The sequence below is a fragment of the Hypanus sabinus genome, chromosome 13, assembly GCF_030144855.1.
Source record: "Hypanus sabinus isolate sHypSab1 chromosome 13, sHypSab1.hap1, whole genome shotgun sequence".
NCBI classification, from domain to species: Eukaryota; Metazoa; Chordata; class Chondrichthyes; order Myliobatiformes; family Dasyatidae; genus Hypanus; species Hypanus sabinus.
In genome coordinates, this window is record NC_082718.1 from 94673140 (window position 1) to 94701098 (window position 27959).

Genomic DNA, 27959 nt, shown 5'->3' on the forward strand with positions numbered 1-27959 from the left:
ATGGGCTAAGGGTGAAAGGTGAGGTTTAAGGGGAATATGAGGGGAAACTTCATTCACTCGGTGGGTCGTGAGAGTGTGGAATGAGCTGCCAGCACAAGTGGTGTAAGCAAACTCAATTTCAACGTTTAAGAGAAGTTTGGATGGGTACATGAATGGCAGGGGTATGGAAGGCGATGATCCCAATGCAGATCGATGGGAGTAGACAGTTTTAAATGGCTTTGGCATGGACTAGATGGGCCAAAGGGCCTGTTTCTGTGCTGTACTTCTCTAGGTGACTGAAAATCTTACTTTCCACAAATGTAAACACCCTCTTTTATAAATAAAAAAAAAACTGTTACATTTCTTGGTGCTGAATAATCAGCTCAGCATTATGTCTATATGAAAGAGACAAAATCTTCCTCCCATCCGTTGCTTGTTACAGTGACTCAACAGGGGCATTGATGCACTTGGCCAATTTTAAGCAGCAAATATACTACAAAGAACTAACAATGTTGACAGAGCTTAAGGTATACGAGGGTGAAAAGGCCTCTGGGACCCTTGTGGGAAAAAACAGCATGTATTGTATTACAGGCATAGTACATCAAATGTTACCTCTCACAGGATATTAATCTGTGATTCAATAGCTTTACATCAAAGAGTACAAAATGTCATATTACTTTTAGCAGTGAGTACATCTACAGAATGATTGATGGTAGGAGGTAGAATAAACGTTTGCATTTGAGTGACTGAAATATGTACACATGCCAGTTTAAAACATGAAACCCATCAATTTTCATAATGCATATAGACTACGTTGCAATATAATCTGACAGGATAATGACTTTGGCAACACAGGGAATGGGCCCCAGATGAGCAGAAGCTTTGGAATGAAAGCCAGTGCAAATGCAAAAGCTCGCTGAGCAGACAATCCAGAGGAAACAAACTGTGCCTGCCTAACACCAGTCTGTTGGGAAGTATTCCTTTGAAATTCCTTATCCCGTTTGTCCACAGACTGAACATTCACAACTTAGCTATTCCCCTGACACTGAACAGGTTATGTCTTAATTTGATGGTAACGTATGAGAAGTGTTTGATGGCTCTGGGTCTGTACTCGCTAGAGTTTAGAGATTCTAAACATTAGAAGAATGAGGGGAGATCTCATTGAAACCTATCAAATACTGAAAGGACTAGATAGAGTGGACATGGAGAAGATGGTTCCTATAGTGCCTGAGTCCAGGAGCGGAGGCCCTCAGAATAAAAGGACTTCCCTTTGCATCGAAGATGAGGAGGAATTTCTTAAACCAGTAGATGGTGAATCTGTGGAATTCATTGCCACAGACAGCTGTGGAGGACAAGTCACCAGGTATATTTAAAGTTGCGGTTGATAGGTTCTTGATTAGTCAGGGCGACAAAGGTTACAGGGATAAAATCGGAGAATGGGGTTGAGAGGGATAATGAACCAGCGATGGAGGTAGAATGTCAGAGCAGACCTGATGGGCTGAATGGCCTAATTCTGCTCCTATGTCTCATGGTCATTTGAAAGTTCTGCTGAATGGTCTGTTTACTGGGAGACCTACAAATAAGAGCTTACAGAGACAACTGGAGTTCAACATTTTGCTGTCAACCTTTGGACTGCCTGGCTTCTGCTGAGTTAAGGCTTAACGTCCCAACAACAGGTTGAAAGAGAAAAGTTGAGATTAACTTTTAAAAATCTCCTGAATTCTGATCAACTCCCTCACATTTGAGAACCTCACACTTAATGCACAAGGAGTTGGATTTGATAAGTGATGCCAAGAATTCTGTGCACTACAGTTCTGACTGAGGCAAAAATAGAAGTATTGTAACTAAATCCAGTGGACTTCCAATGCACAAATTACAACCGAGTAAAAATCAAAATCAGAACCACAACTGCTGAAAATTTAAAATCAAAACTTATTTCCATCATTTTCTGTTTTCAATCATGGCTGAAGGAACTGGAATAGGTTAATTCTCCTTTCCCCTCATTTGCTGATGCACTGGATTAAAATAAGTAAACTCAAAAGAAATTCTGATCCTGTCAATAATAACAGGCATTAGGGGAGACTAGTGGTGGAATGGAGCATAGTTACACTGCTTTGTATAAACTCGCTGTCTGAGATAGTGCTGGCAATCAAGAATATATTGGCGTCCACCCCTTGTTTGTCACAGTAAATCTCTGGTATAACCACAATTTTAATCTAATGAACATCTAGTATATAATATCTTTGATATGAATATGCAAAATTCAGAGAAGTAGTCCTTGAAAAACAAATAGCATAATGGTGAAACGTCTGCCACACAATCGCCCATGGTCCTGGAGGGGAAGGCTCAACGTTAGTTTCCACACAGCACTTATGGGAACAGAATTCTGGGTCTCAAAGTCCCCATCCTTTCCACCTGGATGGGGAAGTTACTGAACCTAAACATGGAACATGGTTAAAGGGAGGCAAGGAATGAACCAGCACGATACCGCAACATCAGATAACCCCAAATAGTATCACTAGCGTCATTGAAGGACAGCTCGATCAGCAATGTGTGTTTTTCAGACGACAGTTGTCGGCTTGAGTCCATGTCATTCATTCAGAAACTCAACTCCACACCTCAACAAGTTGAGAAGTTTTAAAATAAACATGAATGATCTCACTTTTTCAAACCTAATTCCACATTTGCAAGGTGGTTTTCTAATACTAGTCAATTCTTCATTGATAATATTCCTGTCAAATTCAAAAGACACAAAGTGTTTCTGATAAGGTGGAAATAAAACAGGACTTCTCAGTTTATTCAGCTAATAGAAACTTCGGTCTCAGAGCCACACACTGCAGTAAAACAGTCTATTCACAGTAAGCAAAATCTTGTAATTTTTATGTCCTTATGAAGCTAGTGTGAAAATATTCACACAAGGAACTGTGGCAATGAATTCCATATGGGAAACTCAAAACTTTCAAAAAGATAATCACAAATGATCTTTGCTGGATGGTATATAAGTAAATCCTGTCTAACACCAAAAGCTACTACAAAAATCTCTTTTGAAAGGAAGCCTAGTACTTTTAAAAGCTGTCTGTCAAACACTTTGAATAATATGATTAGAGCCTTCACTTTTCCACATGTCTTGTAATTCAAGAAAATTACACCTGTCACAGTGGATTAACATTATTAACACTATTTTTGTGATCTAGGTAAGCTATTAAAATACACAAAGACAGCACAAATGAAGCTATTAACACTATGGCTTGTAACTCGAGTAACAACACTTTCTGAGTTCAACTTTCAGTCTTAAATAATTAAACGATTCACAAAGCCGTGATGGATTTAAAATGCAAATTCTGCTTAGATCTACCAAAAAGGGAGCATTCACCAACAGGAGTGAAGCCTGACTTCCAAAGAACATGGGAGAAGTCTGTTAAGAGCTAGATCTGACATGAAACAACGTGTGCCTCGCCTTTTGAGGTGCTGCACCACTTTAAATGCCTTTGGAGACAAACCTGTGTCAAGCGAAATGAGGGATGGAACTCTGCTCTTGCATTCTGCTTTAGTGCCATGCATGCTCAGATCAGACGGATTACAGGCTGGGTACTTCTTATCCAAGCCCAGCAGCAAAGCGACATTTCATTTATCAAGTTTGAGGTGAACATCCTTTTCAGTTTCATCTGTCCATCACAGGGAGATCTGCCACTGAATGCTAAACTATACATATGCAGGAGACTCGTTATATTTAAGAATGCTCAAGCTAAATCCACTTAGGATCTTTGTAGCCAGGATGGAGCTAAACCAAGCAAAAACATAGTATTATGATCACTACACAATCTCATTCCTGGTGTTGGCATTGAATAAGTTACAACATCAAAAGTTAAATACTTTAAGAAGCATTGATGAACACAGGCTATCAAAATCACTTAGCAACTCACTGTTATAATGAATATTAAGTGAAGCACTTAAAGCACTCATGTACAGGGCCCGTGCAACAGAATGGACTATATGGCTCTGATGCTTCAAATGTTGGCTGCTATACTGCAGTAATACAACAGAAGTTTCTCATGGTTTCCTACCTGTTATTTGAAGCACCGGGTTTCTTCCTGCAAGTAACAGTTGCAATAGAGTGTTTCCCACCATTTCCCATCTCCTGCTTAACTTCCCACAAATTCGGAATGCTGGATCTTATGTTAACAATGTTCACACCTTTTTTGGCTTTTGCCCTGTTGGGGATAAAACATAAAACGAGTAAATTAATTCTGTCCTGCAAATCCAGAACCGCAGAATCACAATCAGGTTCAGTACCACTGGCATATGTTGTGAAATATAATATAATGATATATTAAGTAGTTCAACTAAATAAGCAGTGCAATAATAAAAATAAAAAAAGTAGTGAGGTCGTGTTTATGGGCATCCATTCAGAAATCAGATAGCAGAGTGGAAGAAGCTGTTCCTGATTTCAGTGTGTGCCTTCAGGCTTCTGTACCTCTTTCCTGATGGTAGCAATGAGAACAAGGCACGTCTTGGGTGATTAGAGTCCTCAATGATGGACGGTGCCTTTTTGAGGCATCACAATGTAAATATCGACCAAATACTTTTTTTATGGAGGCTGCTTTACTGAAGTTGAGCAGGGGAAAACAATGATGTGCTCAACCCAACACCAATTATGTATAAACTTGAGATAGAATTCATATTGCCTGAGAATATTGTTTCCCTGCACAAATAAGTTAAAAAAATGTGGGGGAAAAATGTCAGACAGGTGCATTCCTCAAGCTGAAATCAAAGTTACTGTTAGGACACTACTCTGGTCCCAGGCTGAAATCATTAACATGACAAATTTCCATCATTCTGTCCTTAGAACTACTTATTTTAGGTACACATGGGGTTAATTCTAAATTTTTTTACAATGATAAAATGCACAAATGATACACTACAGTTTTTAAACCAGTTTAGGAATTAAAATCAAGTTAAAATCATACATTAGACTTGGCATCCTGATTAATGATACTTATTTATATGTACTAATCTATTTTCATTTTTATTAGCCAAAATGACAGATTACCAATCTGAAATATATCAAGGATTACTTCTGCATGCAATAAAAGAAAACAACCACGTTCCTTCATACTTGCCAATTACAAGTTTCACACTAAATTATATTTTCTGAAGGATAATGGTTAAAAAAAAAGCCTCCTACTGCCAGGGAGTCTATAAAAAACCGTTTCAAATGGAATTCCATATGTGTTTTATGTTGCTAACGGGATTTAAGCTTGATGTTAAAATCCCTCCCCTTTTGTACTGTCTTGGTTATTTTATGAAGATTCATGGAAGATTTCCTGACGAAGGGTCTCGGCCCGAAACGTCGACAGTGCTTCTCCCTATAGATGCTGCCTGGCCTGCTGTGTTCCACCAGCATTTTGTGTGTGTTGTTGAAAGATTTTCTGATGGGATTATACGAAAAAGTTTGAGTTGAGAACAAAACTATGGCATTCCTTCTAAACAAGTTAACTGTCGCACTCAAAGGGAAATCTTTATTCTACAACTTTTTAGCAGCCAACATTCATTTGAAGATCCAAAATATTAGATTGTGTAACTATTAGGTGTTAACTGGAACACTATGAGTAAATTGGTGATTTTTTAAAGTTAATCACAAGCTGGAAACACTTGATGGGTTAAGTGACATTTTAACGCGTGCACGTTCCTTTATTTGACTGTAGATTATACAATCAATCTTTAACTCAAATTATAAACTGAAAGAGCTGGAGATACTCAGCAAGGCCAGCAGCACCTCTGGAGCGGGAAAAGAAAAAAAGGTTAAAGTTTTAGGTCAATAACCTTTCACCAGAACAGAAAGGGTCTGAAGAAAGATGACCAACCTGCAGCATTTTAACACTTACTCTCCGCACAGATGCTGCCTGATAGCAGATTACTTACTTTATGTTTTTAGTTTAGATTTGTTGCTTCTGCTGTTTTACTTTTTCATGTCATAAGAACTACAATGTACTAATGTATCAATGAATTGCCAGCCTCTTGCTCCTTGCATTGTTTTATCTATTCCACTAGTATTTGAAGTTCTGGGATGGATTACACCCTTGTTGTGCAGTTCTGATGAACAGAAAACTCATTCAAAGTCAGTTCCAATGATCCAACAAAATGCAGCCAGAATTGGTATGTTTCAGAGAAAGGAGTTTGTGATAATAGATTTACATATCCAGCTCAATATCATAACTAAAATGTGTCCGCCTTGTGTTTCATGCACGAGTGGAGGACAATGGGAAATCACAGTGGCGGTGGCTGTAAAGAAATCTTCAATTCGTTTGAACAGCTTCCTTTGCCATTCAGATCTGCAAGTCAGCAAAAGAACATTACCAGAACCACACCTCTTGGTTACTTACCCTGAAAAAAACAAGCTGTAGAGTACTACAGCTCTGGAATCTTAATCGCTAGCACACTGTGCCATCATCATTGCCAGAAATGGTGAAAGAACAAGTGTGAAATGAACAGCATCTTTAACCTTGAAGTTCAATGCACTGTGGACCTGGGTGGTGAATGTAAATTTGGAAGAGAGTGTATTGTGGCTGATGCTGGATCATCTGCTCACTGTACATTTTCTTCAGTCTTAGTTTTCAGTAAGAATGAGAAGAGATGTACAAGTCGTTGATCCAGTGGTTATCATCTTCTACAACTGCTAAACCAATATCGCCACCCACACCAAGAAAGATTTGGGTTGAACTTTATGGATGGCAGACCTAAGAGCAAGAGGCCAGTCTTTCTGATCCTCTTTAACTGTTCACAGCAGTGCAGGTGACACTCCAGGGACTGAGTTAACGTGCATGCCAAAAGCTTGTTCATCTCTTCATCTCCAGATGAGAGAGGGAGCATTCAGTTCTAGCATTCATTCTTTAGCATGATCAAAACACACTAAATGCTGCAGTGGGCCGGCAGGTCACGCAGCATCCAGGGAAAGGAATAAAGAGTCGATGTTTCAGGCTGGGACTCCTTTGAAGCATCCTCCAGCAGTCTGTGTATGTCTTTCTCTGGATTTAGAACACAGAACATAGAAATCTACAAGCCCCTTGGCACACAATGTTGTGCCAACTATGTAACCTACTCTAGAAACTGCCTAGAATTTCCCCTACCACATAGCCCTCTATTTTTCTAAGCTCCATGCACCTGTCTTAAGAGTCTTTTAAAAGACCCTATTGTATCTGCCTCCACCACTGTCACTGGCAGTGCATTCCATGCACCTACCACTCTCTGTCTAAAAAATTTACCACTGACATCCCCTCTACCTACTTCCAAGCACCTTAAAACTATGCCCCTTCATGTTAGCCATTTCAGCCCTGGGAAAAAGCCTCTGGCTATCCACACAATCAATGCCTCTCATCATCTTGTACACCTCTGTCAGGTCATCTCTCATCCTCTGTCACAGGAGAAAAGGCCGAGTTCACTCAATCTGTTCTCATAAGACACACTCTCCAAACCAGGCAACTTCCTTTCAAGTCTCCTCTGCACTCTTGCTATAGTATCCATATACCTCCTGTAGTGAAGTGAACAGAACTGAAAACAGTACTCCCAGTGGGGATTGACCAAGGTCTTATACAGCTGTAACATTTCCCAGCGTCTTCAGAATCTTGTGTGTTTGTGATCTATGATCTTGCCATGACCAGGGAGGAAGAACTACACAGCAGTTTTCTCCATTGCATGCCTTTCAACCCCCTGTTAGAATCAATTAACATTCAATGTGTAAAGCTCAACCCTGTCTCCTCTGCTTGTCTGTCCAATGATTGAGAAGACATAAAATACTGCAGGTTGAGAACTCCAGAGCAAAAAAACAAACTGCTGGAGGAATGCAATGGGTTAAGCAGCATCTGTAGAGGGAAAGGAATGGTCAAGGTTTGGGATCGAGATCCTGCATCAGGATTATTTGGTATTTGGACATAATTATTAAAATACATGGCATGACTTTTGAGTTAAGCATCTGGTCAGAATTTGGTTGAAGATACAACCAAATGCATGAATCGAGTCCAGGCATTTTTAACGATGAAACATTGAGGAAAGTAACAGTTAACTGAGTACATCAGCAAACATTCATCGAGTAACTATGGCTGATAGGGGATCTGTCACCACTGAAAAATCAATAGGCACTTAAGGATATTTTTATTTGTAAAATATGAACAACATGGTCTGAAGAATGCTTGTTATCAAATCCAGGGTGATATTTCCATTTCCTGAATGAGCCCTTCTGAATGCTAGTTCAAATTAGATGCAGTTTTGTACTTTGGGTGGAACTGGTGGTAGTTTTCCCAAATCAATCCTCTTGGCTCCTGGGCACCAGTCAACACTATCAGCTGGAACTTCCACTGGGGCTCCCCTACTCTCGCACCATAACCCTGGCAGAAACTTAGAGAAAGAGCACAAGTGTTTCAGTCATTTCTTCAGAAGTTTCCATTGCTGTAATAATTTCTAGCCTCTGTAAAGCAATACTGACAAAAATCTAACATTTGATGGGAATGATTGAACTAAATGTTGGCACTAGAACCTTTTCAGATGATGAAAGAACACATCCGCAGACATTCTATCCACTGAGTTAGAAAAAAAGGTTTACGAAAAGTATCTGTCTCAAGCAAAGAATTGTTAATGTCAGTGAGTGAGGCTGCACTCATGTCGCATGTATAATAGGCTTCATGGCTGATAGATATTGTATGCAGAGCTGAAGAGTTCTACTAGTTAGAAGGTCATATAAAACATTTAAGTTAAAGTTTTGTTCAAATGGGCCAGTGAGTGAAGACTTTATTTTAAGAACTATTATTTTCACCAGTAGAATGGCATGTACTTTTCAAAAATAAATTCCGACTGTGCAATGGAGAGAAATGGAAAATTTCCAAGGAATATCACTGCCTGGACAGGGAATCAGAAATCTACTTTTCAATCATAATACTCCATCAAGGTGGAGCAGATTCTGTGAGGAAAGGCTAAATGGTTCTCCTTCATTTTCCAATAGAGTTCAGGACTTTCTACACATTTTGAGGTGGCACATTTAGGCACATGATCGTGCATGAAGTGGAAAGATATGGGCAGTGCATAAGCAGAAAGAAATGGTACAGCAGGCATTTGATTAGTAATTTCATTAGTTTGACACAATATAGAACCATTCTATGTTCTCAGCTATTTTAATGCAATAAATATATTTAAAATTAATTTATTACCATCTTACACAAATATACACATTCTGTCTTTTGATGTTGGATTAATATCACTACGTTTATCATCATCTTCAACACTGAAGATAGAGAGGTCGTAACCTGTATACACTCGGACCTATCATATTACTAGAGGATTTTCTGTACTGCTACGAATGCTGGTTTAAGCCTGCCTCCATTGTATTTTGCTTAATCGAGGGAAAAATCATTTCATGTTTGCTTGTGTTTTATTATTCTGAATAGCTCAGCTCTTGAATCTATATGATACTATTCAAAAACAGACAGCTGAATGGCATTTTTTGACAATCTAATGACGTTCTGGAGCATCAATAATGGTATGAGATTTGCTGAATGGATTTGTATCATCAGAAGTAGATAACTCCAAATGTTTACTGGAGAATGGCAGAATATGGTTTTTGATCCTATACTCTATTAGTTACCTGCCTATGGTCATAAGAACTACAAAAACAGGAAGGATATTATTAACCATGAAGAAACAGCAACTTCATTTACTTTACAGTAACACAGTTCATTTTTCAATTTCATTTAACTTGGTACACTTGGTGGCCACACTATTAAGGTACCTCCTGTATCTAACAATGTGGCCACTGAATGCTCGTTCACGGTCTTCTGCTCCTGTACGCCATCATGGTTCAAAGTGTTGTGCATTCAGAGATCACTTCAGCACACCACTGTTGTAAGGCATGGGTATTTAAGTTACTGTCGCCTTCTTGTCAGCTTGAACCAGTCTGGCCATTCTCCTCTGACCTCTCACATTAACAAGGCGTTTTCACCCACAGAACAGCCAGTCACTGGATGTTTTTATGTTTTTGCACCATTCTGTGCTGTGTGTGAAAATCTAAGGAAATCAAAGTTCAAAGTTTAATGTAAATTTATTTTTTAAAGTACTTATGTATCACCAGGTACAACCCCAAGATTTGTTTTCTTGCAGGCATTCAAAAAACACAATAGAATCAATGAAAGACTGCACAATGAATCCTAGAAACACAACAGAATAAATGAAAGACTGCACTCAACAGGATGGACAAACAACAAATGTGCAAAGGACAACAAACTGCAAATATAAAAGAGGAGATGATAATAATAAATAAGCAATAAAGATCAAGAACATGAGATGAAGAGTTCTTGATAAAGAATCCGTAGGTTGTGGGAACATTACAATGATGGGGTAAGTGAAGTTGAGTGGTTATCTCCTCTGTTTCAAGTCCTGATGGTTTAGTGGTAATAACTGTTCCTGAACCTGGTGATGTGGGTCCTGAGGCTCGTGTACCTTCTTCCTGATGGCAGCAGTGTGAAGGGAGCATGGCCTGGGTAATGGGGGTCCTTCACGATGATTGCTGCTTTGTTATGACAAGGCTCTGTGTAGATGGGCTCAATGGTGGAATGGGCTTTACCCATGAGGTCCTTGTGCCACTACTCAGCCAGATTCTCATTCTCCCGCCTATGTGCTGATTGGTCAACACCTGTGAATCAGGCAACAGTGGTGTTGTCAGCTAACTTAAACATGGCTTTGGAGCTGTGCTTAGCATCACAGTCATAAGTGTAAAGTGAGTAGAGCAAGGGGCTAAGCACACAGCCTTGTGGTGCACCTGTGTTGATGGAGATTGTGGAGGAGATGTTGTTGCCAATCTGAACTGACAGGGGTCTGCATGTGATGAAATCATGGATCCAATTTCAGAAGGAGGCATTGAAGCCAAGGTCTTGAAATGTATTGACTATTTTTGAGGGGATGAGCACATTGAATGCTGAGTTGAAGTCATAAACAGCATACTGATGTATGCATCTTTGCAGTCCAGATATTCCAGGGTTGAGTGAAGAGCCAATGAAATGGCATTTGCTGTGGATCAGTTGTACTTGCAGGCAAATTGAGTGGATCCAAGTCACTTCTTAGGCAGGAATTGATATGTTTCATCACCAACCTCTCAAAACACTTCATCACAGTGGATGCAAGTGCTACTGGTTAATAGTCATTGAGACAGATTACCATGATCTTCTTAGGCTCCTGTATAACAGAAGCATACTTGCAGCAGGTGGGTTCTTCTGAATGCCAAAGAGCGATGTTAAATTTATCATTAAACAATCCAGCTAGTTCATCAGCACAGGCCTTTAGTACTCAGCCAAATACCTCATCTGGGACGGATGCTTTCCATGGGTTCTGTTGTGTATTTAATAGTCCAGTATCATTTTAGTAGTTCATAAATATATTATTTGATTAAACACTCTTTTTCACTTGTATAATTCATTACCAGATATATGTAAAAATAAATGAATTGCATAGATCATGATACTACCACATCTTAAGTTCACACCTTGTTTAAAGTAAAAACGAAGTTAGACATCCATTATGGATACTCCATGGTTTCCTTTCAATTATTTTTATGTTTCTGAGTTTAAAAACTTAACAGTAGCAACAGGGTATGTTTAAAGCAAACCCGAGCTGACTACCTACCTGTTGAAGTGCAGCATGCTTTCTTCACAAGAGCAGAAGACATTCAAGTTTTAAAAAGGCAGGAAATGGATAAATTCATGAGTTCAAAAACATTGAGCACCAAGTCATAACAATAATAAATAAATATAAATCAGAAATGGCTGGCAACATCAGAAAGATAGACGTGTTCCACTGCACAACAAATAACTGAATTGTATACTGAGTGAATTGAACAGTATTTTGACACAAATGAAATAACCAAAGAAAAATAAATGCCAATTTTGCTGAGTGCATTGGATTTAAAGGCATACAGTTTATTTAGAACTTTAAGATGTACAAAAAAGCTGGATGAACTCAGCAGGTCGGGCAGCGTCCATTGAAAGAAGCAGTCAACGTTTTGGGACGAGACCCTTTGTCAGGACTCTGCTGAGTTCATCCAGCTTTTTTGTACATCTTGATTTGACCACAACATCTGCAGTGTACTTTGTGTTTACTTAGAACTTTGACTGCTCTAACCAAACCAGCCAAAATGAGCTTTGCTGTTAATGTTAAAGTAATGCAGGGACATTTAGAACCAAAACCGTTGTTTGATTGCAGAATTCTTTAGGTTTCATAATCAGAATCAAAAGGAAGGGGAGACCATTTCAGCTTACATGGCTGAATTGAAGAGATTGTAAAAACATTGTCAGTGCAATAATGGGCTTAGCAATGCTCCACGAGATCGCTTAGTTTGTAGAATCATACAAGAAAGTCTTCAAATACAGCTCCTATCTGAAGCATATTTGAAAGAGCAGTTGAAATAGCTCTATCAATGGGAACAGCAGATGGAGACGTAGTTGAGCTGCAGTCAGGAATGAAAATGAGCTGAACAAAATTGCTATGTCTAAACAGAAACCTGCTGGCTGAACAAATCTCACATACACCAGACCAACGCAGGTTTCAAGGCAAAGCTTGCAGAAAATGTGACAAACTAGGACACATACAAAGAGCATGTCAGGCAGACTAAAATAAATACACTGCAAAGAGAAGATTAAAAGATAAAAAGTCAAGTTGCAGTTTCAAAAAGAGCACTACTCTACATGCTGTTGAGGAAAAATCTGATGACAGTGACACTGGACTAGGTAGCTTTATAATTTACAATGTGAAAAGTAACAATAGACAAGCAATATGGCTTACACCAGAGTGAATAGCAAATTAATTAAAATGTAATAGAACACTGACTCTGTTGTTTCAATCATTCCACAAAATGAGTGCAAACAGCATTTCAAAGATACTAAACTGAAACCTGCAGATATCCAACTAAAATGTTATACTGGAGAAGAGATAACTCTAGTAGGAATGACACTTGTAGCAGTGAAATACAACAATCAACAAGCCACATAGGGCTTACATGTGGTAAGAACAGAAAGGCCAGTATTGTGGGGATGTAAGTACTGAGACTATTATAACCTGATTGGAGATTCATCCACCGATTTCATGCCACATCCCCTGTAAAAGAGTCAACTGAAAGTGAATTAAGAAAGGTACTGTATGACGCCACAGCAGTGTTCAAGGATGGCATTGGAAACTCAAGCATATCAGAAAGCTGTGGGCCAGGTTTTGCAAGGCTGCCCAGGCGCTCAGTGCTACCTGGATGACATCATCGTTACCGGTACAGAATACAAGGAACATCTCCAAAATTTCAAGACGGTGTTAAAAAGATCAGAAGATTATGGGCACAGAGCATGACACAACAAGTATCGATTCTTTAAACCAAGCGTTATTTACTGTTGTCGCACCATTGACACACAGGAATACACAATTTTGCTGAGGAAATTCAAGCCAAAGGACTATATGCAGGTAGGAGAAAAGCAGCCAGATTTCCTGAAATGTGGGTCTAAACATGGAATGGTAGGCATTCCTAACAGTACTAAAGCAGCGGTCAAGTGTGTCCCTGGTGCTACAAGTTATATGTTGATGATAACTGGGCAGAGATTTCTTCAAACAAGCCTGAATGAAGTCCCCAACTATGAATTGAAATGCATTGGGTGGCTACTTCTTGTTTGGAGTGCCAGGTTAACATTGACTTTTGGCAGTATAGAAACTGAGGTCAGGATCATGGTAAGTAGAAAAGTTGGCACTTAATTGTTGGACGTTCCAGGTCAAGGGGATCAAAGTGTGACAACACCAAGTTCGCTGTGTCCGACCACCACAGACAGTTTATAATGAAACACAGACTCCCAACTTTTGAATCAGCTGTTTTGGTCCATCCTGCATATCGAGAAGCCCTCGGGACTGATTGCTGAATCCACCACTTCCAGGGTGAGCCATTCCTCCATGAAACACAGAATACAGCAATTCCTCATCTCCCTCCAATAAAGCATTCTTGCACTCCGGTCCTCAGTCTTGTTCTCCAGCGACAGTCCGCTTGCTAACATGATTCTAGGTAGAGGAACTTCCATTGTATGATGTATCAACCTGGCTTGGAGTCCTCTTCTACTCCCAGCTAAGGCGATGGACCTTCGTCCACTTAAAGGTGTCAAACTTGCATCCTTGAGAGTTAAGTCTGCTGAGTCCTTCAGAAAATCATGAAATCACCAGTTCATTAAGATGGTTCAGAAGTATATTGCTTGAAGGGCAATTACAGGCTGCAGATTTCAGTGATTGTAATTCAGAAGAGGTATATTTATAAGTTTTATAAGCAGCCTGCAACAAAATGCCATGGTTCTGTCACCATCTTGGAATCAACGGCGATCAACAGTTTCTGAGATTCTCAAACCACACCCCCCCCCCCCCAATCTGGCCACAACAAACATTCCATGGTTAAAGTCACTTACATCACATCTCTTCCCCATTCTGATATCTGGTCTGAAGAACTGAACGTCTGGACCATGTCTGCATGCTTTTACGCCTCGAATTGCTGCCACATGATTGTCAAATTAGACACTTACATTAACGAACAGGTGTACCTAATAAAGTGGCCACTGAGTGTATGTAGATAGCTAACTCTGAGGAAAATCAGATTATGATCCCAAAATAATCAAAAGCATTCTTTTACAGCACTGGAGTAAATTATGTAATGGAGATTCGAACTGGACACTGGGGAAAATATGCCCATTCAAAAGTTACATATGTTTAATAACTTTCTGGCTGCTGGAGAGAAAAATTGTTGCCTTCCAAATGCTGCAATCCACAAGAGTCCTATCTTAAAAACCACATTCATAAGCAGCAGATTTGCTTTATAATGGGATTATAATGCTATTGCATGAGTCCCTTTACTTCAATAAATGTCCTCTTTTGTGACTACGTCAATGTCAGCAGCCCAGCCTCAAGTAACTCTCAGAGGGAGACTTCATTAATAAATAACAGATGGATAGCTAAAAGGGCATGTCAGTAAACTGAAATAATAATTTGTAAAAGTCTGTCTTTAGAACAACTGCAGTTCCCAATGGTCAGGACGTAACCACAGTTCAAGTCAGCTGGGTATGATCGCCTTAGTCTCCTATCAGGAGCACCTACCAGGAGACCAAATGCAAATGTAGTTAATGTAGCAAGTAAATACATCTTAAGGAACATGACCCCAGACTGAGGATTATTGCCTGCAAGTTCAGTCATTGTACACTGCAGTGAAATGTGGTTGCACTGGGCTGCAGAACAGACGTTCAGTCATTCTTATTACGCAGCTCTGAGCTCTGTACAAGTGTCCATCCCACATTGCTAGTGTCACTAGGACGGATACCTTAAATTCATAAGGTGTCAATGTTTGCCCACCAGCTTGTGTCTATAATTTTTAGTTATTTCTTTAATTGTACTTGACACTGTTATAATTAGACAACTTGTTTTCGGCAGTCTGCTGTAGGAAATGCATGAGAAAAGCAACTGTTTGAGCAAAGGTTCATTTGATCGGATTTGTCCAAAATGGTGTGAATTGAACTATTGTTTTCCTATACTGCAAGAGTAAGAAACCTTCAAAAGCACTTCAATGGCTCTGAAATACTCTTGAACTTCCCAACGCGGCCAGATCCGCTACACAAATTTTTCTCCTATTCAATCTTGGATGAAGTACCCTGCAAAAAAATTAGATTGTTGGGAACTTAGTACTTCACAATCCTACATCAAACTGAACCTTGCTTCTGCTAGTAATTATAAATAAGAAAACAAGAAATAGGATTGGAAGATGGCCACGTGTAACCATGACCCTGATCAATCGTTCACTTCGTTTACGGTTGGCTCTCCTGCTTTTTACTGTCCACTTTGAAATCCAATCCCTACATCCCTATATTTTCAAATTATTAAATCTAACAGCTCTTGCTTTGAATAAACAAAATAATTCTCCTGGTTAAAGAATTCCAAAACTATAAGGCTCATAATAATTTCTCCAACAAGGAGGGATATTTGGCACACCCAACTTTCAGTGCGGAACAAATGCACAGAATGGATTAGGAAACAGCATTCGAATTGGGAAATAAATTGTTCTCCCTTCACAGCAGTTCACAGCATGTGGCAAAGCTACTCTTACAAATGGTAGCATATTGTTTCCGATCAAGCTCACATATACAAAACTGCAAACATTTCAATGCTAAAATTCAGGCAACCGCTCACTGCTGAACGTGAACTATGACATTCTTAGAATCTCTCACAATATTGAGACTGTTATATGCTGACTTTAATAGATGTGAGAATGACTGAGTGTTCATGGTGTGTGCATGCCAAAACATTATTTTAGTTGTTAAAAAATATTTAACAACTAATACAAATGCATTTAATTTAGAAATATAATAAAATATTAATTACAAAAAATTAAATGAATTGCTATAGAGCTGGGGTATCAGATAGAAGAGTGGCTCAGAATATTACAGATGCCACTGGTTTTAGTGGTGAATCCAGGTCCCGAGTGAAAAATCTTATACTTCCATGCAGGAGAGCACTGGTGTAGATGGGAACACACTGACACTGGCAACAGAGCAAGGGTCCCCAGCCTGGGGTCCACAGACCCCTCAGTTAATGGTGGGGGTCCAGGGCATAAAAAAAAGGTTGGGAACCCCTGCAATAGAGCCATCTGGTGGATCTTGGCACAACCATTGAATAATCTCACCATAATCAGACCCAATGATCGGACACAAATACACTTTAACTCTTTGTACCATTGATAGAGTCACGGGGTCATGCAGCAGGGAAACAAGCCCTTCTGCCCATCAGTTTTGTGCTCACCATCAACGATGAGTTGAATCAATCCCATTTTATTCTCTCCACTAGTTAGTTTAACATTAACCAGTTCCTACTGGTACAATCTATTGATTACTCAGCCAAGATCACATGCAAGGTAATGGCTCTATGGAATCAGCATTTTCTATACCTATTTAACAGATGTCACATCCCACTTGTCTGATTTGCACTTGCCTCTATAAGGGAGCTTCTTGTGACAAATACTGGATATGGGAATGACATCACAGACTGTACAGTGGTCTCAATGCTTGCGTGATTAAGGCAAGCATCTGTGTATTTCCTCAAGAATGCTTCACTAATTGGCCAATGAGCTGAAGAAAGTCTGTGCAGGGAAATTTGAGTTAGGATAGTAAATATCTGGCTTGAATCATCCTGTCTGTTAGGAAATGAGGATCAGCAGAGTGGGATGCCATTTACTAAGCCCCCTGCTTTCTGACTGCCCACACTGCAGTGCAGGAACTTGTGTTGCAAGGATGTGGCTGCCGGGGGAACACAAGTGCTGGACACAGGCATGGAGGCAGGATCGAGAGGTGTTAGCACAGTCGTAAGTGTGGAATAGGTATCCAGGAGAGTCTTGACAAGGTTCACTTAGCGAATCCAGGAAAACAATGCAGAACTTGGGACTGACAGTCCTAAGGAACCACGAAACGAGGTTACTCATACAAGAGTCAACCACCGATCTGGCAGCTCCCTGTTGAGATCACAGGGTTTTTATCCTGCATTTTCTGATGGCAAGCTGGTGTGTGTAGTTAGTGGAACCTGGGAATGATTGGAAACTAAACCAGGGGATTGAGGCCCAATTCCTGAGGTAAATAGCAATGTGGGGGATTGTCAGAAAGGACCATAACAACTTGTAATCTCACACACCTTCACTTTGCAGACTGGTTCTGATGATGTTGTAAGACCATAAGATATAGGAGCAGAATTAGGCCATTTGGCCCATGGAGTCTGTTCCATCATTTCATCATGCTAGCCTATTTTCCTCTCAGCCCCAATGCCTTACCTTCTACCTATACCCCTTCCTGATCTGAGTAATCAAGAATCTTCAATCTCTGCCTTAAATACACCCAAAGCCTTGACCTCCACAGCCTCCTCCGGTAATGAATTCCACAGATTCACCATGGTCTGGCTAAAGAAATTCCTCCTCATCTGTATTCTAAAAGGAAGACCTTATATTCTGAGGCTGTGCCCTCTGGTCTTAGACCTCCCCCCCCCCCCCCCCCCACACACAGGAACCGTCCTCTCCACATTCACTCTATGTGAGGCCTTTCAATATTCGATAGGTTTGAATGAGATCCTCCCTCATTCTTCTAAATCCCAGTGAGCACAGGCTCAGGCACAATGCCCTCAACATTGTGCAAGTTTCATGATCAGTGATCTACTTCAAAATGTAATTTCTATACGAATGTGGAAATATAAAATGTCCAGTATTATGTAGCAAAGTTTGAAATCGGGAAATTGGTTAAAAATAATCTTTGCATTTTTTTGGCAGTGTTAGTTGAAGAATAAATTGAGATCATTTGATACCAATGGGATGCATAGACCATTGAAGAGGTTTGCTTACAACCCATGCTCAAGTCTTGGGATAGAAATTAATTGAACACCAGCATTCATCGAGAAGAATGCAGTCACTAAGCTTTCAGCATTTGGTGTGGGGGATAATCTCGCATGAATTTGATTGAATTCATTTAAGAGGTATCCAAGAATGTTGATGAGGGCAGGGCAGTGGTCAAGGTCTATAAAGACATCAGTAAAGCACTTAATAAGATTCTACATGGAAGCCTACCAAAGAATACTAGACCACATGGGATTCAGCAAGACTTGTCTAACTGGATATAGAATTGACTTGTGGGAAGGAAGAAGAGGGTGATGGTGAACTGGAGGCCCATGACTAGTGGAGGCCCATGACTAGTGGTAGTCCCATCAATGATTTGGAAGAGAATGTACCAGGCATGGTTTGTAAGTTTGCAGATGAAACTAAAATAGGCAGTGTTGTTGACAGTGAGGTCCGAGGAAAAGCAAATGGAGTTTAATTCAGATAAGTGTGAGGTATTTCATTTTGAGAAGTCAAATAGGGATAGGACTTTCACAGTGAAGCAGGTATTATAGAACTGAGGGACCTAGCGATAGAAGTACATCAAATCACAAACAAGAGAAAATCTGAAGACGCTAGAAATCCAAGCAACACACACAAAATTCTGGAGGAACTCAGCAGGCCAGGCAGCATCTATGCAAAAAAGTACAGTCAACGTTTTGGGCTGAGACCCTTCAGCAAAACCTGTTTTTTTTAAAGTATCTTCACAGGTAGGCAGGATGATGAGTTCCTCCAGCATTTTGCATGAAGATTTCCAGGATCCACAGAATCTCTTGCGTCCCTGAAAAGCTAGAGGAATTCAGCAATTCAGGCAGCAGTTATGGAGGGAGGAACATTGACCTTATATTTTATTTGTTGGTGTTTATTCAGGGAGAAATAATGGCCTGGACTGCACTTATTATTCTTCATCAGCTGTGTGAAATAGCACACTGCGATATTTTATGCCCAACACGTCTATGTTCCCTTTGTTTGGTAATGGATAGGTACACATAGTTACATCATGAAATGGGTAAAATAAGAGCAGAATAATCCTGACAATGAAGGAAACATACCCTATTTTTCATCTACAGTGCCAATCTTGTCAACAACTGTTCATGACCACATTATCCTGAAATAGATTTTTTACCATTAATATTTGGAGACTACTGACTGTATTTCACCTCCTGATTCCCAAGAATCTTAATGACTACAGCTGCCACCCAGTGTTTCATGGATTGAGCAGAATAAGCTCTGGCAGTTCTTGTAGCTGCTAATTGGTCAAAATGCCTCAAGCTTCAGAGACTGTTACATTAGTTCCAATTTTTAATAGCCTTTCAAGAAAATATTGTGTTTGATTTCTGCCACATTATTACCTTCATTGAAAAAATTGGATTCCCTTTTTTTTGCTGCTTAAATTTCTCTGCTCTTCAAGGGATGTCTGCAGAGGAACAGAAAGTATTTTAACTGCCTCAGCCAGTGTCAGCATCAAGCGTTCGCAGACCAGGTACAGCACCATCAAATGTAAAGCAGACCTTCCTGTACAGTACAGTGACAACTAATGTCATTCCTCAAGCAACATCTCCTCATCCCACACTGCTGTGATATTCGTCTGCTCTCCTACGAATTGCTCAGTGCTCACAGAGCGCGGCTGCTCATTTGCATGAGAGGCAGAGAGAGAGTGGGCATGAGGGAGCGAGAGAGCAACAGAGAGAGACAGAAACAGGCGCAGGGAGAAAGTATGAGAGAGAGAGAGAGGCAGTGAGTGAGTGAGAGAGCTTGAGAGAGACAGAGACATTTCAAGATATTTCAATTACAAAGTTATTCAGGGCCAATGAAGTCTTCTTGAAGTAAAAGAGGGTACAACTCTTGTTGATTTGGAAAAATAAAATCCATATTGTTAGAAGCACCTAATTTCAATACTAATCACTTGATCCCACAGTAAGTCCAAGTGAGAGCTAGAACACTACAAGAAAATGACAAGGGATTAGAGCCATTTTCAAGTATTCTATAGGGATTCTGCCAGATGAAATATTCAGAATTGTAACTAATGCTGTCAAAACCAGGAACATTTGCGCTCTGACAGAAATGTAAATTGCCACATCCTTGAGGCTGGTCAGAAGAACATAAAATTGATGTCCCAATATTTCAGTCTCAATATCCAGTCACATTGTGGGGAAGCAAAATAGACAGCAGTCTAGTTCAGCTACAGAGCCTGTATGTTTTTTTCCAGATTAAATGTGTATAGAAAATAGAGGAAGTACTCAGCAAGTCAGGGTCTGTGATTCCAAGTGTTCTAGTTAGCCCATCTTAGCCAGAGCTGTTCCTCACAGCTGCAGGTGGCAGGGCCTGATCCAGACCACAGGGGTTGTCTGGGTGGAGTTTGCACATTTTCTCTGACACTGGGTGATCTGCCTTGGTTTTCTCAAACATCACAAAGATGTGTTGGCAAGTCAGGGTGAATAATTGCAAGAATCAAAGAGGCATTGACAGGTATATTAGAGAGAGAATAAGTTGCAGTGCACAGTGAAAGAGATAGGGAACGGGTCTGGTGGAATTTTCCCATCGGAGCTGATATAGACCCAACGGGCCAAACTCCCTCTTCAGTGTCATTATACATAGAAATATGAGGGTGGTATGGGTGGGGAGTAATGAAAGAGTCTTGATTGGTAAAGCTCAGAGTAATGCATCTGGGCTGGGTGCAGTGGGTGGAGGAAAGTAGGTGCACAGGGAAATTGCGAGTCAACCTCAAGTGTTGACGGACTTGTGATGAAGTGAACCCACGTTAGGATACCCAGAGAAAGTATTTCACAAAATTGGTAAGCAAACTACTTTCGGCAGTTTGGTTGCCCTCTCTATCTAAAGGTTACAGTTCCAAAGGTTATTCCATTTGCCTTGTTACACACTCATCTAATTTCTTGATTTATGCTAAACAACACAGTGATTAATGCTTAGAGCCTCTAATCTACTGCCACGAGCACTCTCCATTCTTTCCTGTTTTGAAATTCTATTCATACTGATTCTGCATCTCGATTTTCTGGGCTCTGATATTTTCTTACTGTTTGCATTTATTTCATCCATTAATGTTCCACATAAATTTATTATCAAAGTACATATACGTCACCATAAACAGCCCTGAGATTCATTTTCTTGAGGGCATACTCAACAAATCTATTGAATAATAACCATAACAGAATCAGTGAAAGACTGCCCAACTTGGGTAATCAACCAGAGTGCAGAAGACAACAAACGGTGCAAATACAAAAAGAAGAAACAATAATAATAAATAACTAAGCAATGAGTATTGAGAACATGTGATGAAGATGTAATGGTGAACGGGTGTTTCTCGGAATGGCAGGTGGTGACTAGTGGGGTGCCGCAGGGCTCGGTATTGGGACCAGAGCTGTTTACGATTTACATCAATGATTTAGATGAAGGCACTTCTCTGGATGCTTTCAAAAAGGAGCTAGATAGGTATCTTATGGATAGGGGAATCAAGGGATTATGGGGACAAGGCAGGAACCGGGTATTGATAGTAGTTGATTAGCCATGATCTCAGAATGGCGGTGCAGCCTCGAAGGGCTGAATGGTCTACTTCTGCACCTATTGTCTATTGTCTATAAGAGTTCTTGAAAGTGAGTCCACAGTTTGTGTGAAAATTTCAATGATGGGGCAAGTGAAGTTGAGTGAAATTAACACTTGTCCTCCAAGAGCCTGATGGTTGATGGAAAATAACTGCTCCTGAACCTGGTGGTGCAAGTTCTGAAGCTCTTGTACCTTCTGCCTGATGGCAGCAGTGAGAAGAGAGCATGACCTGGGTGAAGGGGATCTCTGATGATGGATGCTGCTTTCCTGTGACAGTTTCTCATGTAGATGTTGCTCAACAGTGGGGAGAACTTTCCTCATGATGGACTGGATGTATCAACTACTTTCTGGAGGATTTTCAGTTTATGGACATCGATGTATCCATGCCAAGCTGTGATGCAGCCAGTCAAAATACTTTCCACCATGTGTCTATGGAATTTTGACATGTTTTAGATGTCATGCTTCTAGATGTTTTAGATGTTAGCAGGGTATCTTCATCATGCTTTTCGTTTCTCTTTTCTGAAGGTCTTATATCCTGGAATATTTACATTCCTCCACCTCTGGCCAGTGGTGTAGTGGCATCAGCACTGGACTTCGAGGTGAGTGGTCCTGGGTTCAAATCCAACCAGCCCCTTGTGTGCTCTCCATCCATGCTGGGTTGAGCTTTGAGCCAGCAACTCGGCCTCAGAAAAACCAACCATACGCTAGGGAAATAGCAAAAAAAATGCTACCCAAGGTGCAAAAGGGAATGACAACAACTTCTCAATAAAGACTACACCATTATTCCTATTACTTCATTGATTTCGCTTCAGATGTTCTGTTCATTTCTATGTAATGCTTTTAAATTGAAATTAAATTTATTACTGTCCCCATTGTGGCATTGAGTACAAATGACCTCCTGCTATTACTGACTTCTGCAGAGCAAACTTTATCCGGGGACACCACTGACCTCAATGTAACCAAAGTGTGATTGAAGATTAGAATGATAAGCCACCAAACTGTGAGTTTATAAGCAGCACTGCTCATCGACATCCTTCCAAAACACAATTTGTCTTTATATTATATTTATATGCTCAAGAGGTGATTGATAAGTTTGGGGTCTAAGGTAGAAGGAGTCAATTTTAGAAAACCTAGCACATTTATTTTTCAACATAGTCCCCTCCTACATTTATACACTTCGTCCAGCGGTCGTGGAGCATACGGACAGTATCCACAGCAGCGGTGATTGATAAGTTCATGGCCTGCAGTAGGAGGAGATGAGTTATTAACTTCAGCCTTTCAGTATAATCACTCAAAGAGTTGAACTGCACATGTATATAACGAGAACTGTATAACTCATCTCCTTCTACCTTAGTCCACAAACTTATCAATCACCCCTCATATAGATTTCCTTATAGTTCCTGCTGCTGCATGTAAGGAATTTTTACGTTCTCCCTGTGACTACGTGGGTTTCCTGCGGGTGCTCTGGTTTCCCCCTACACTCCAAAGACATTGGTAGGTTAATTGGTCATTGTAAATTGTCCCGTGATTGGGCTTGGATTAAACTGGGGTATTGCTGGGCCAGAAGGGTCTACTCTATACTCTATCTCAATCAATAAATAGATGGAAGGAAGCCGTTTGGCATATCAAGTCAATGCCAGGTCTCAGGGTATTCCCAGTTGTCACACACAGCTCCATACTGCCTGCATACTCACCCATTCATCAGTCCCTCTGACACCCACCCAATCACATCACCCATCACAGGGTGGGATGTGCAAGGAGTCCACAGCTCCCTGCAAAATCTGAAAGTGCTAAACTCCACACGTCTGAGGGCACCTGAGGTCCGTATCAAATCCGGATCACTGAAGCTGCACGGCAACAGTGCAAACTGCTTCACCGCTGGACTGTTCTTTCCCTACAATCCTATATTTAGCCTAATTTGATTCCTTCATCTCCTCTCAGTTGAGAGCTTTATTTAACATGCTAGTTATTCACTTTCCCAGGACAGTGGTTTCACCTCATATAAGTAGACTTTCATTAACGCAGCTGAAAAGGAACTCCATCAGTACAAGCAACACACACAAAATGCTTGAATTTCCAGCATCTACAGATTTCCTTGTGTTCATCAGTACAAAGTCTCTTTAGTCAGGATCCTAAACACGAGAGATTCTGCAAAGCTGGAAATCTAGAGCAACGCACACAAAACACTGGAGGAAATCAGCAAGTCAGGCAGCATCTGTGGAGAGTAATATACAGACTCAGGCCAAGACCTATCATCAGGAATGGAAAGTGGGGGGGGGGGGAGGGAGGGGGCAGAGGCCAGAATTTTATAAGGATGCTCGGTTTACTGCACAGTCTAACTTCAAGTAACAAACTGAGTTTGAAAACTGGTTACATTTGATATATTTTATTTATAGGTAGGGAGTGGAATAAGCCCTTTCTGCCTTTCGAGCCATAACACACAGTAATTCCCAACAACCCCAATTTAACTGCATCATGGGACAATTCACAATGACCAAGTAACCTACCTGGTGCAACTTCAGATTGTGGGAGGGAAACGGAGTACCGGGCGACAACACATGCATTCTATGGGGAGGATGCACAAATTCTTTACAGGGGACGCCAGAATTGAACTCTCAACTCCGATGCCCCGAGCTGTAATAGAGTCACAGTCACTGCTCCGTTACCAAGGCACCCAATTGGTCCATAGTTGCCAGTTTTTAAGTTCCACCCATGCTAATTTCACATTCATTTGCACTAACTTAATACTCTGTGGTCTTTACAGGGCAGATAGTCACACGGTATTAAATTGTCCTCATAAAGCGTGGAAGCAGTGATGTTGTATCGGACTGGCTGTCTCATGCCACATGACCAGAATACTCAGAGAAAAAACTCATCAGTTAATTACCTCATATCCAGATCAAGGGAAGTCTCCACAGGATGACTTAATAAGACAGTTAATCTTGTGTGCTTAACTGCTTTAGATTGAGCTCCATTCCACAAATTTGTTATTCTCAAGGGGAAAGTGCCTTTGCTTGCTTGAGGTCTATAAATTTTATATTCCAACTATTCATGTCTTTGCACAGCATTTTAAAAATGCAAAGTCATGTACCAATCTCTTTTTTTATTTTCCAGAACGGATTCATCAGAAGCACCATAAATAGCCCAGATCAAAATACATGGCTGTAGTTAGCTGGATTGGCCTCATCTTTTGGTCCCAAACCCTGGTAATGGGATTTGTCTGTTGACTACAGCTCCATCTTCAATACTATAACTCCATGCAAACTCATAACCAATCTCCAGATCCTGGGAGTCAATGCCTTCCTCTACAACCGGATCCTTCACCAACAGATGGCAATCAGTAAGCATAGGCAGCAACACTCGACCATTATTATTCTAAACACTGTTATTCCATAAGGTTGTATCCTCGACCCTGTACTCTCAACTGAGAGGACAGGTTCCGCTTGAATTCCATCTAATGGTTTGATGACACCATTGTAGTGGGCCAATACTCAAATAAAGGTGAGTCAGACTACAGGAAAGAGATAGAGATCTTCGTAACATGGTATCAAGACAACAAACTCTTCCTCAATGTCAGCATAACAAAGGAGCTAGCTGTTGACTTCAGTAAGGGGTGCTACCCATAGGCTCCTGTCTGCATCAATGGGGCTAAGGTTGAGAAGTCTGAGAGCTTCAAGGTCCTGGCAGAGAACATGACCCTGGTTCAACCGTGTAAACACCATGAATACAAAGCTCACAAGGGTGCCTACAATAATAAACCAATTTCAATTCCTGTACAATTATTTTAAAAGATATTTAGAAGTGGAGTGGCACATCCTTCTTGACTTGACTTCATGGGTCAAAATTGTTGCCTTTTCTCTGATTTAACACCTGCATTGACAATATTACAGGCAACTTCTACAACATGGTAATTTTTTGAATTGATCCACACCGTCCGGTTATTGAGATCATTTCTGTGTGTGGAGGAGGCAACATAAAGCACCGGTGCACACTAACATCAGACTAAAAATGAAAGCATTCTTTAAAATGGACTTGAGTTTCCTGGACTGCTAAAATCCAACCTGCAATCGATGGCAAACGTGACCGATGTGCAATGCGCCTGAATGCTGCCTCTGTGCTGCTCTACACACTGGAACAGCTGGGCAGATCAAAGGAACCTACCAAAAGCATAATGTCAGCACTGTTGAGAGGTGCTGTATTTTATCACTTACATGTTTTGTCTGAGGAAGCACAGGAATTCAGCTCTCCATAACGACTCCCTGAAAATCAAAAGGGTCAGCTCTCTTGCCAAGCATCTTGGAACTTCACAGTTGCCCTAGAAGCAAAATTTTTGACCTCTGTTTGCATGTACTTTCAGCAGTGAGCTAATGAGGAGGAAAGAGCAAATAGACAAACCTGTCTAGGTCTTGCAGCCAGTTGATTTTGGGTACTGTCCTTTGATACCGAGAAGACAAGTTTACAAAATACATTTGATATTCTTTCCAGTGTAACTGGGTGAATGTGGTGCACAATGCCAGCTACAGAAACCTGAAATCGTATATTCAGAACAGCACTTGCATAGGTTGTTGTAAAAGTGTTTAAGGTTCAATAGACATCGCTGAAACACCCACTATGAGAAATAGCAGTCTTCCAAACAAAGTAGCCTGTGTACCTTAAGAGCAGAAAGTGAAGATGATGCACAATCTAGACAGGATCTGGGAAAGATACCTGCTATAAATCTAGTTTGATCTTGTACAGGCTGCATGTTGTGATGACAGGAGGATTCTGTGTGAGGACTGCATTTGAATTAGTATTCAATAACAAGCAACTCCTCCCCCAGCCACACATTAAAGCAAAATGGGTCAGATACTACTGGAAAAGCACATTTTGCAGCATTAATTGGAAGGCTTAGCTCGCAGTTTAGATCTCACTCTGTGCCACAAATTGCTGGAGATGGGAATCAACAATATCACAGCCATGTCGGTGCCACAGCCGGCACCTCACATACGTCATGCTCAATTGACAGTCCCCCGAAAGAAAGTGACAGAAGAAGAAACTGAGCGAACTGCGGAGATCGAGCTCCAGGTCAAGTAGGAAATGGAAGGAAAAATGCAGAGCGGGGTAGAAAGAGAATTGGTTGAAGGAGAAGAAAAAAGACAAAGGAAACTTAAGGAAGCAATTGGAAAGGACAATGCCTGGGAACTGTTATATTAAATTTAAGTATTGAGAAGTAATATTCAGGATGAATTCACAATAATAACTCACAAAAACATTCTTGATCCTTGAATCATAGAATCTGCAACATAGCCCGTTACATACTCAATTCTCTGAATTTTATCCATCACTAGCTTTGTTCTGCAGTGATAGACATCACTCCACCCCCTTCCCTCTTAGCTTTGTGGCAAAGTTTGCAGATGATATGAAGATAGGTGGAGGGGTAGGTAGTGCTGAGGAGGCAATGCCATTGCAGCAGGACTTAGACAAACTGGGGAATGGGCAGATGGAATGCGATGTTGGGAAATGTATGGTAATGCATTTTGGTAAAAGGAAAAATAGTGCGGACTATTATCTAAATGGGGAGAAGGTTCAAACATCAGAAGTGCAGAGGGGCTTAGGAGTCAAGACTCCCAGAAGGGTAATTTACAGGTTGAATCTGTGGTAAAGAAGGCAAATGCAATGTTGGCATTCATTTCAAGGAGAATAGAATATAAAAGCCAAGGGATAATGTTGAGGCTTTATAACACACTAGTCAGGCCACACTTAGAGTATTGTCAACAGTTTTGGGCCCTATATCTCAGGAAGGCTGTTTTGTCATTGGAGGAAGTCCAGAGGTGGTTCACAGGGATGATTTTGTGAATGAAGGGGGTTAACATTTGGCAGCTTTGGGCCTGTACTCACTGGAACTTAGAAGAATATGAGGGAGATCTCATTGAAACCTGGTGAATGTTGAAAGGATTAGACAGGGTGGATATGGAGAGGATGTTTCCTATGGTGGGAGTAC

General features: G+C 40.6%; 1 protein-coding gene across 3 annotated transcripts in view; it reads right to left on the minus strand.

Moving 5' to 3' along the window:
* Positions 1-27959, minus strand: part of si:dkeyp-14d3.1 (transmembrane protein 132C) — a 1066091-nt gene that overhangs the window by 635654 nt on the left and 402478 nt on the right. For all 3 annotated transcript variants that reach the window (XM_059988236.1, XM_059988235.1, XM_059988237.1), the window contains one exon: positions 4044-4190. In XM_059988236.1, coding sequence (XP_059844219.1) covers positions 4044-4190 — 147 coding nt within the window. The remainder of the gene's footprint in view (positions 1-4043; positions 4191-27959) is intronic.